Here is an 11,427-nt window from a genome sequence, read left to right on the forward strand (position 1 = left end):
AGGAGTGGGGGAAAGGTTTGGATACTCCCCAGAAGGTACTGAGACCAATGCTGATGCTCCTTACCACCCACCCGATGTAGGCTGTCGAGCCCAGGGACTGGGACTTGTTGACAAACTATCACAGCAAGTGTTCTGGAACCACCCTCTACAGCTGTCCCTCCCTGAGACTGTAAGCACCCAACAGTCCTCAAAACCAGAATTCCAATGAAACCACACCGTTTTTGGCATTTATTGTGTAGTACCTCAGACACCACCAGCACTAGCTCTTCTGCTGTCCGCCCTTGGTGACCTGTGGGCCTGGGTGCAAGGCACAGGACAGCAAGGCCCTTTACGTCCCAATCTTTGAGGGCAAACCTCCCCTTGTCCCTTAGTGCCCCATCTCCTGGAGGCAGCAGATGAAGAGAAGTTGGAGGGTCTCTTTTCAGAGCTACTAGAAAGGACTCTGAGGACGTGTGAGCAGAAAGCAAGCATGAGGCTCAGTGCCCCTGCTCCGAGGTCGGGCAGCTGTGCGAGGACCACACCACAGGCGAGCTTCAGCAGCTGGTGCGAGATGTTGGCAGTTGCTACTAAACTACATAAGAACAAAGTTTTTCAAAGGCAAATGAAAAGGTTTCATGGAGAACCTGACGCTTCCTTCAGGCAGACAGGCCAGAGTTAGGTTTTCATCAGCACTTCCGCGGAAGGTTGGGGTAGGGGAGCAGTGAGGACTGACTCCGCCCCTCCCCAGTCTTACGCCGGTTCCACTGCATCAGCACAAGCTTACAACGGCAGTTGTGGGCACCAAGAGGTGCTAGAGGCTTCTTGGGACGGGCAGTCTGTCCAAGGTGGTGGTCCCGGCAGCCTCAAGAGCCCTCTTGCCCAGACCATCCACATGTGCCAGCTCAGGGCCAGGTCGGCCCGGACACCTCCTACCTGTTCCCATGTGTAGCCAGGTCAGGAGCTGTAGAGCCAGGGCAGTGGTGGGAGCAGTGCCCCCAGACTAGCTCAGCAACCTCACTGAGATGAATGGCTCCAACTAATGCCTGGTTTCCAAAAGCACTTATTTGGCTCCTGAATCAGTCACAAGGCCGGGCAGCTAGCTGTCCTGAAGAAAGGCTATTGTTCTGCTTTGCCCAATCAGGTCCTGGAAATCAGAGCACATGGGCCCGGTGGCACTCTGCCTCGAGTCTGGCCCAGCAGCCCCAACAGGAGCACAGCTGTCAGCCACAGGCGTGCTCAGGCTGGCCCTCAGCGCCCCTCTGCAGTGTCTTCTGATGCCACTGGGACCCATCGGTTCCGAGTGGTCTTTAAAAGTACCTCAGGTACATGTAGTTGAACTCTATTCAAGTTCACCTCTCCCTACTAGGGCCTTTAAAAATCGTACTACATAGGGACTGATACTCAACAGACCAAAGGCAGATCTCAGTGAGGAGAAAGGCTCCCGCACCAGCACTGGTTCCAAAGGTAACTTTCAAGCACTGGGATCCAGGTGGGGCTCATAGAACACAGAAGTGAAAAGTTGTCAGGAAAGTTTCAAAGGCTACTCTACAATCCAAGCCGTTCCTTAATTGTTTAAAATAAAAGCAGACAAGTCCCTTCTTAATGCAGAAAGTTAATCCGAAGCCCTACAGCAGAGCGAGCTACTCTTCAGTTCTGCCTCCCTCCTTCCCCTCCTCACACCAGCTGAAGAATTGAGCACAAAGTAAACAAATGAAAGGAAGGCACAGAAGCTCTGTTCTCAATGAAAAAGCAAACAGAATCGATAAAAAAAAAAAAATAGTCCATTTGTGGCCACTGGTTATTCAGTGGCCCTGACAGACAAAAGGCTCCTCCTCTTGCCTGCATGAAAGAGAAGTGTCGATGCAGAGACAAAATGGTCCTAACTGGCTGGCCACTGGAAAGAGAATCATGGAATGCGCATGGGCGAGAACACCAGAAATTCCGTCCAGCTCTGCTGTGGCTGGGCACCCACGGGTCTGGGAGGCTGAGTGACATGCCCCAGGCTACCCCACTGGCTGGTCGCTACATCCCATCTCTTTACCTGGATTTACACGATTGAAATTTCCTTTCCCAGAGTCCTCTGCTATCTACACAGAAGGGATCTGACATACCAATGGAGGTACAGTTCATGTGGATCAGTGTGAACTCTCCTGGTATCATTTTATCAAAGGGCAGGGGAGCTACAGCTTGGCTCCTTGACCTGCATAACTTATCACTGTCATTAATGATTCCAGCCATTTTCCTCAAAGATCCAGATTTTCCATGACAATCATCTAGGGTTTTGATAGCAGCACCTAGAAACAGAGGCTAAATCTTTGGCCTGTTCCTTTTATAAATAATCACAATGCAGTTCTAGATCAAGGCCCAGCTCTGGTGGACAGTCCTCAGTCTTCTCAGGAATGGGACTCTGGTCTCCCCCACTTACGGAAACCTGGTCACGGCATCGTTCACACAAGAGCAGCAGCTTCTGTCTCCAGTCGTGGTGGGAAATTCAATGTTTCTGATCGGGGGTGAACACCACTTACTCTGCAGTCATGAGAGGCTGGGGCCAGGCCTCAGCTTGGGGAAGTGGGGAGGTTGCAGACCCTTGCTAGGATCTCCAGGTTTGTCCTCACACTTATCTCCGATGTTGGGAAATGCATCTCTCAGTTTGAAAAAAAAAACCCACAGAAATCACCTTCCTATTAAAATGATGGCCCCAGGGCCAGAGGGGAGGAGACTGGTCAAAGCCACAAGCCAGATGGGCAGAGCTGGGGCTGGAGGACCATGTGGAACAGAGCCAGGGCTCCCTGGGTGCTGCCTAGAACCTGTCTGTGAGGGGCATGAAATTGCCAGGAGGGAACAGCCTGACAGTACTTTCCTCAACCACCAGGACCTGCAGGGGGGGGAGCACTGAGCCCACCCTCTGCCCCACCCCACTAGCCCCAGGGCCACCTCACCAGGAAGGATTCTGCGTGGTTCTTGGCTCTGATGAGGGCAAGGAGAGAAGGGACGTGCTGCCATGCAGCTCCTGCCCCAGGCCCAGGCCCAGGCCAGTGATGAAGAGCAGGAGCAGCAGAGCTGGGCTCCCAGGGCTGGTGGGTGAGCAGGTGGTGCCAGCCTAGGAGAGAAGCTGCAAGAGTAGTTTCCAGATGTGCACGGTGCCAGGGTCTTCAGATCCGGGCCCCACAGGGGCGATGCTGGCCCCCAAGAGGAAGACCTCCCGCTGGCTGTCGACAACCTGCAGACCCAGCTCCTGCTGCAGCTCCACCATGCTCATGGCCTCGCTCAGGTCCTGGTGAAACAGCCACAGTGTTTCCCAACACCCGGCCTCGTCCTCCAGGAAATAAACGTGAGCTACCTCAGGGAACCCTGGGGCCCAAGTTCCCCGAGTGGCCTCTGGACCCCTTGGTCTAAACTTTTCCTCATCTCTGCCTTTCCTCTGTACTAATCTCTCATTATCCTCAACCACTGTGGTTAGAAGTAGCACTTCCTATACATCAGACATTGTGACAAGTACCAAGTCTTACTCAATTCTCACAGTTTAAACCAACTGATGAGGAAATTGGCTCAGAGAAGGTGAAGTCACTGTCAAGGAAACAACTGGCAGAGCCAGATTTCAAACTCAGGTTGGTGTGATGCCCAAGCTTGGGACCTTACAGGAATCCCAGCTGTGTCCTAAACTCGGGAGTGGAGAAGCCTTACAGTGGGCTCACTTCCAGACAAGTCAGGGGCACTGCAGAACGTGGCTGCTGAGGGTACATTGTCATTTCAAGCCTGGCTTAAGATTAAAATGATTTTTCTTGGAGCAATTCATAGAATGCTGGGACCTTCAGTGTTGTCTCCTGTCGGTTCAAAATTGCTATAAATTACAGTTTATATGTAGGATGATGATGTAATTCATCGTCCAAATTGGGGTGTTTCTGAGACTCAAAGTGGGTACTACCAATAATTATACTAGAATAACAGGCATAAATGGGTATTGTCCCAGGCAGACGAAGATGTATAGTCACCTGTTTATATATGTCACGTATTTCCCAATAGGCAGGGGGAATCTGAGGTCAAAGACGCAAGCTTCTCTCCAAACAGGTTGGAAACACGTCCCATGACACGCAGGGACATGGGCACAGGCCATAGGAGATATTTCAGGACTCCATACTGTGGCCGTTTCACCTGCTGCTGAGAATGGCACTTTAGCTCGAGGGCAGCTGGGCCCGAGGCACCACTCTGGCACCTGGGAGAGGTATGTGTAGTGGTTAACAGAGTCTCTGAGGACGATCCTGGTTTTGCCGCTTACCAACTAGAACTCTGGGCACTTGGGGACAGCAGCAAGGCCTGTCGTGGGCTTTGTGGGACTGATGTGAGGTCATGGTTGTCAGGTGCTTAGCACTGTGCCTGGTGCACCGTAAGCACGCACACAAGTGCTCGTTATTATTAGACTTATTCGTTAATCTCCCATCCCTTCCCAGCTTTAGCTCTCTGATCAGAGCCAGAAGTCGCAAGGACATAGCAGAGTGAAAAGGCGCAGGTTTTGGAGTTGATATCCCACTTTCACTGTTTTCAATGTGAACAGCCTTGGGGAGATGACAGAATCTCTGAGCCTCAGATGCCCTGTTTGTAAAATGGGACTAGTATTTCATACCTTGGAGGGTCAGTAGAAGCATAATATGAAAATGTCAAAGCCACACCTGGCATCTAGTTTCTCATTTCTCTAGGATGACAAATGACAGGGAGGCAGCAGGGAAGGCAGACAGGCCGGGGATATGGGGTGAGGAAGGAGCAGAGGCAGACCAGTGGGGGACAGGCTGTCCGCCAGGGCTCTAGTCATGGGCCTGGGCCTGAATCCCTCTCCAGTGCGCCCACCCAGCCCAGCCACATGGATCAAGTCTGACCTGAGCCAGACTCCTGTGGCCCTCACCTGCTTGTTGGCCACCACCACGACAGGCAGGTCAGGGTCCTTGTCCAGCAGCTTGTGCAGCTCCTGCCGGGCCCAGGGCAGCCGCAGCCGGTCAGCCGAGTCCACCATGAACACCAGCACGTCCACCTCGTTCACAAACTCCTTCCAGTAGAAGCGCAGGTTCTGGCTGCCACCAACTGAGGAGAGGCCAGGGGCCAGCTCAGAGCCTCCCTAGGCCCCGGCTCTCTACAAACAGCCCCATCCCCACCCTAATCCAGCTTCCCAAGGCTTCCCCCACCAGGAACAAGGAAAAGACCACAGGTTCCAGAGCCAATCAGACCTGGGTTTGGTTCTGCCTGAGTGCTGGCTCTCCCTGGACAAGTTGCTACCTTCAAATATTAGTCTCCTCCTACTAAACTTACCTAACAGCAAAACCCAAAGGTACGTATACAATGCTCTGTTCTGAGGGCTGGTGTACAGTAGGTGCTCAATAAATAGTACTCTCCACTTCTTCCTCCTGGGCTGCCTTGCCTCCTGCCAATTCCTGGCTTCCTCCTGGGTCAGCAGCTGTGGTCAGAAGCCAGGACTCCCTACCCTGCTTGTGCACAGCCATTCTCCATTCAGTTTCTTTTGTTCAGTCTGGTCACCCCACTTTCTTCCTCCAGAAATGCCATATTCAGTCCTACCACTGGCTGCCCACATACACCCCTGATGTGGGTTGCCTTCCTTTTCCTTCTGTACCCCTGCACAGTCCCGTGGTCACCCTGCAGCCTGGTGTTCTGCTTATAATTCTGACCCTTGTGGATTCTAAGCTCTTTGAGAGTTAGAGCTGTTTACCTCTGGATCCCCCCAAAGCCCTCAGCACAATGCCCCGCACATAGCAGGCACTCAACAGTATTTACTGAGAGCTTACTGGGTGCCAAGCACTGATCCGGGTGCTGGGGAAACAGGTCAGCGAGGCAGGCAGGGGCCCTGCTCTCATGGGGCTCCCTCCGCAGTCAGGACAGACACAGCTCAACACCAACATTTCAGAAAGGAAGGAAATAAAACAGAAAAAGTGGAAGTGGCTGTGGGGGTGCCTTTGGATTGGGGGTCTAGGAAAGTCTCCCCAAGGAGGTAGCATGTGGGCTAATGAGAAGGAACTAGCCTTGGGAGAGGCAGAGAAAGTATTCCAGGCAGAGGGAAGGGCACACTGGGCAGAAGGTAGCCAGAGTGGCTGAGGGAGAGAGGGAAGCCACGACCAGCAGCCTGGCCAGCGCTGAACCACACGGGGTCTGGAAGGCCAGAGTGGGGCTGTGGAGCCCCTTAAGGGCTTTGAGAGTGACTTGATCTGAAAGATACCACTGGCTGACCTGGGACAGACGTGAAAGCAGGAAGACCAGCAAGGAGGCTGTTGTACTGAGATGATTTGGGGTTGGACTAGGCAGGCAGTGGTGGAGGTGGGGAGAAGTGGACAGGCCAGAATCTGGACAGACAAGGATAAAGCAGACAGGACTAAGCTAATTAAATGGATATGAGAGGCGGGGAAGGGAAGAGTTATCAAAGACCCACAGAGGCTCATTCTCGGTGGGTTCCAGGCCTGGCATTGTAGGAGACCACCGCAAGGTGCATGTTCTGAGAGGCGAAAGCCCCAGGACTTCAGCGGGAGATCTGTGGTTGAATCCAGGCTGAAGGACCCTATGGAGGTGCACTGTTACTGGCCAGACTCTTGGGGAACATGAAGACACGGAACCCCTCCTCCCAGGGCTGGAGGAGAGGGGCACCTTCTCTCCTGACAGGGTGGGCCTCAAGGGCAGAACCCCCCTTGACCTTTCTGTGTCCCTGGCACCAACGAGGGAGATGGGGACAGCTTGCTGAAAAGACCGAATTCCAGGTGAACATCAATGTTTGCTACAATCAGGGAGGAGAGATGTAGCCAGATCAGACCAATAGGCAAGTGCCTGAGATCAGAGGAACTGGGCCCAGTCAGGCCAACAGCCAGGCCCTCAGAGTCTGAGCCCCTACCTAGCACTCCGCCAAAGCCACCCAGTCTTTATGGTCTGAGTCCTGTGGCTGACAGGAAGTCTACTGTCCCTCCATCCAGTCTGTGGCTGAACACAGGTGGCTAAGTATTGCTGCCCTCTCTGTCCTGCTCTCCCAAGATCCCAAAAAGCCTAACACCGCGGGCAGGGGGCAGCTCAGACCCTCTCTGATCAACAAGCTCTCCCAGATACCTGCCTGGGGCTGGGGCTGGGCCTGGGGCCAGCAATTGGTCAGACCTGTCCGTCTCAGAGGCTGGGATGTGGTAAATACAGCAGAAGGTGCGCCCAGAGGGAGAGCCCTAAGCCTAGCAAGGGCCTCAGAGGAGGCTTCCCAAGGACATCGTGTTTGATGTAGATCTTGAAGGGTGAGTATTAGTTTATCAAGGGAAGGTGGCTTTCCAGACTGAGGGAACGGTGCTTGCAAAGGACAGAAGCAAGAAGGATAATGTCAGTCCCCTTCAGAACCAAGCAATGGAGCACGGTGCTGATCGAGAGTCACCGTTGCTGGGCCTCAGTTTCCCCATGTCTTAATGAAGGTGATAACTGTTTCCAGTTGCATGGAGTTGCTGGGAGGATTTTATTAAGTACAGTCATGCACTACATGACATTTCGATCAATATCGAACCACATGTATGGCAATGGTCCCGTTAGATTAGAATGGAGCTGGGAAATCCCCATCACCTAGTGCCGTGGTCGGCAAACTACAGCTTGCGAGCCACATGCGGCTCTTTGGCCCCTTGAGTGTGGCTCTTCCACAAAATACCGACTTCTGCGCATGGGCCACGAAGTTTCAATCGCACTGTATGTGCATGCCCGCATGTGGTCTTTTGTGGAAGAGCCACACTCAAGGGGCCAAAGAGCCGAATGTGGCTCGCGAGCCGCAATTTGCCGGCCACAGACCTAATGACATCATAGCAGAACACATGACAGTTGCCTACAGCATTCAGTACAGTAACAGGTTGTACGGGCTTGTACCTAAGAGCAACAGGCTACAGCACAGCCTGGATGTGCAGCAGACTGTACCATGGTCCTAGGCGTACAGGGGAACTCCATGATGCTCGCACAAGGGTAAGATCACCTAAGGAGGCATTTCCCAGGCAGCATCCCGCCCACGTGCCTGTCAGATGACTGGCTTACAGAAAACTAGCTGTCAGTATCTGTGTTAGGCATGTGGGCTTCAGCTGAGTGAGGCACAGGCAGGAGGACCAAGCTGGAGCTGCCTGTTCATGAAGACCCCCCACGTCAGAAGACAGTTTTGTATCCTGTGCCCTGGACGGGGAAGAATTTCATACAGGGGCGCGATCTGCTTCGTTGTGCATTTTGGAGCCACCCCCAGGCAGAGAGCCCAGGCTTGGGTCCCCTCAGGTGATGGGGAGCCAGTGTGTGTGTGCGCGGGGGAGTGGGGGTGGGGTGGGGGAGTGTGCTCACTCTCTAGCAGGTCCACCTCGAAGTCCCGGGTGGGCAGCCGCACGGAGTTGAAGCCCCAGGTGGGGATGTGGCCTTCCAGCGGCGACTTCCCGGACAGCACGCGCAGGAACGTGCTCTTGCCGGAGCCATCCAGCCCCAGCACCAGCACCTCGCGCTGCTCCAGCTCCTCCAGCGCCGGCTCGTCGTCCTCCTCGTCTTCGGGCTGCGGGGCACAGGTCGGGCTGCAGTCTCGCCCTCCAGCCTTGCCCGTCCCGGGGGCAGACCGGAGGCACCACGGCGCGCATCCCGCCCTCCCCCCGTCAAGGGCAGGCAAGCACAGCCTGGTGCCACGGGCGGAGCGTGCCCCTTGGAATCCCGAAACCCCAGCCCCGTTCTGCAGGTCTCCCTGAGCGGCCCCGGCGAATTCCTTACGCCCCGTCCCGGGTCCAAGGGGCCACCGGCTCGCGGAGCCGGCCGAGGGCCTCCCGACAGCCCCGGGCCGCGCGCACTGCGCAGGCGCCGGGCCCCCACACCGCCCGCGGGGAAGCCGCCCCCCCAAAGCCCACCCATTCCTCGGATCCACAGGTCACAACGGCCCGGCTGCCCGCCCGGAGCCGGCGGCGGCGGCCCCAAGCCCTGGACCCAGGCGCTGCCGTCGCTCGCGCGGAGATGCCCGGCCCCGCACTCACGTCCCACTCGTCCCACTCGGGGAGGCGGGCGGGCTCCGCGCCCCACCAGCCCTCGCCGCGGTCCCAGCGCCGCTCCCGGCCGCGGCCGAAGTAGCTCTTCCAGAGAACGAAGAGCACCGAGCCCAGCACGGCCGCGGCGCCGCCCAGCGCCAGCACCAAGGGGCTCAGCGGGCGCGGCGCCATCGGGCCGGGCGCGGGGCGCGGGGCGCAGGCCGAACCAGCGGCCGCCGAAGATGGCCCCGCTGCGACTGCCGCGGCCGCGCCCACCCACCCACCCGGCGCCACACTACAAGCCCCACAATGCACCTCCGCCGGCCCGACAGGCCGCGCGACCGGGGGCGGGGGTGGGGGCGCGGGCCGAGCGCGGGGACCTCCGCCCCCTCTGCGGGTGTGGACTGGAGCGAGGCGGTGCCGGGCGGAAGGGGACGGTGACATCGGCCTCCACCCAGCTCTTCCTGGGCGCCGAGGGCTTAGCTCCCGGCTGCCCCGGTCACCCCTGCAAACGGTGCCTCCTGGAAGGGAAAACCGAGGTCCAGGTCGCACCCCGGTACAGCGACCTGCGTCCTGAGCTTCCCTCAAGACCTCAGGGAGACCCTGGCCGGTTTGGCCCAGTGGATAGAGCGTCAGCCTGTGGACCAAAAGGTCCCAGGTTCGATTCTGGCCAAGGGCACGTGCCCAGGTTGTAGGCTCGACTCCCCCCAGTAGGGGGCGTGCAGGAGGCAGCCAATCAATGATTCTCTCCCCATTGATGTTTCTCTCTCCCTTCCTCTCTAAAATCAATAAAAAAATAAAAGAAAAAAAGACCTCAGGGAGCAATGGCTACAGTACCTCATCTAATTTGTGGTTGACTGGCTTTTTCAGGAGCACTAAGGTGCTCACTGGGAATTTATTTCAAAGGGAGAAAACTAACCCAAATTGTTTTCAAATGCCATCTTTTTTTGTTTTTAAATATTATTGATTTCAAAGAGAGAGGGAGAGAGAAATAGAAACAGTAATGATGATAGGGAATCATCGATCCGCTGCCTCCTGCACTCCCCACTCTGGGGATGGAGACCGCAACCCGGGCCTGTGCCCTGACCAGGAATCAAGCTGTGACCTCCTCGTTCATAGGTCCACGCTCAACCACTGAGCCACCATCGGCCGGGCTCAAATGCCATCTTTATGGAAATGATATATTGTCATAAATGAAGTCGACATAATCTGTGTGCAGACATTCAATTAAACATACTAATTTTGATTATGCAGATTTTAAAAAATATTAGAGCCAATTATTTTACTTTTAGTATTCAGAGATTTTTTTGTGGGTCCCCAAAAAGCCTGTAGACTTACATTCTGAGGTGCTGGGGGCTGGGACTTCAGCATATGAATATTGGTAGGACACAACTAAGCCCAACACAGGGACTGTGTCCTCCGTCCCAGTGTACCCTAAGCACCCAGCATAGTGCCTGGCAAAAAGTAAGACACAGGGCCAGAACCGGTTTGGCTCAGTGGATAGAGTGTTGGCCTGCGGACTCAAGGGTCCCGGGTTCGATTCCGGTAAAGGGCATGTACCTTGGCTGTGGACACATCCCCAGTGGGGAGTGTGCAGGAGGCAGCTGATCGGTGTTTCTCTCTCATCGATGTTTCTAGCTTTCTATCCCTCTCCTCTCCTCTCTGTAGAAAATCAATAAAACATATTTAAAAAAAAAAAAAAGTAAGACACAGGAACACAAGTTCTATCTAACTGCTCCAGACTAGCTGTGTGACATTGGCCTGATTCCTTCTGCTCTCTGCACCTTAGTTGCACCATCTGTAATATTAGGTTGGATGAGTTGGTTTCTTTTTTTTTTTTTTAACCTTTTCTAAAGATATGATTTTATTGATTTTAGAGAGGAAGAAAGGGAGAGAGAGAGAAACGTCAATGTGCAAGAGAAACATCTATCAGCTGCCTCCCATATGCACCCAACTAGGGGGACAAACCCACAACCTGGGCATATGCCCTGACCAGGAACCAAACCGGCAGTCTTTTGGTGCATGGGACGACGCTCAACCAACTGGGCCACACTGGCCAGGCAAATTTTTAATTTTATTGGTTTTAGAGAGAGAGAGGACGTGAGGAAGATTTGTTGTTCCACTTATTTATGCATTCATTGGTTGGTTCTTGTATGTGCCCTGTCAGGGGGTCAAACCCAAAACTGTGCGTATCGGGTGCCCGCTCTAACCAACTGACCTCTCTGGCCAGGGCAAGTTGGTTTGCAAGGACAGTCTGACAATTGAGTCTCTAGCCCAGCATCCTTAATCTCTACAATGAAATCTTTCTCCCCCCTCACCACTAGAGGGAGACGTGGCTTCCAGTTTTTTCTTCCTTTGGAAATGTACCTGTTGTCCCAGGGATTTTAAAAAGTGGAGGGGCTGCCCTGGCTGGTGTGGCTCAGTTGGTTGAGCTTTGTTCAGTACACCAAGTAGTTGCCAGGAA

The 11,427-nt window shown here is 54.7% G+C and overlaps 1 protein-coding gene across 2 annotated transcripts; it reads right to left on the reverse strand.

Moving 5' to 3' along the window:
* Positions 1-199: 199 nt before the first annotated feature.
* Positions 200-9,255, reverse strand: ARL10 (ADP ribosylation factor like GTPase 10). 2 transcript variants are annotated; one of them, XM_036313095.1, is made up of 4 exons: positions 8,973-9,252; positions 8,305-8,506; positions 4,877-5,052; positions 200-3,253 (listed from the first exon to the last, which is right to left on the reverse strand). In XM_036313095.1, exons 1-4 carry the CDS (start codon positions 9,153-9,155, stop codon positions 3,080-3,082), a joined length of 735 nt encoding a protein of 244 aa, XP_036168988.1. In that variant the 5' UTR covers positions 9,156-9,252; the 3' UTR covers positions 200-3,079. The 2 variants fall into 2 exon arrangements, with proteins under 2 accessions (XP_036168988.1, XP_036168987.1); XM_036313094.1 differs by lacking the exon at positions 200-3,253 and adding an exon at positions 3,283-4,192 and having other exon boundaries at positions 8,973-9,255.
* Positions 9,256-11,427: the final 2,172 nt, after the last annotated feature.

The sequence above is a fragment of the Myotis myotis genome, unplaced genomic scaffold, assembly GCF_014108235.1.
Source record: "Myotis myotis isolate mMyoMyo1 unplaced genomic scaffold, mMyoMyo1.p scaffold_m19_p_6, whole genome shotgun sequence".
Classification (NCBI taxonomy): domain Eukaryota; kingdom Metazoa; phylum Chordata; class Mammalia; order Chiroptera; family Vespertilionidae; genus Myotis; species Myotis myotis.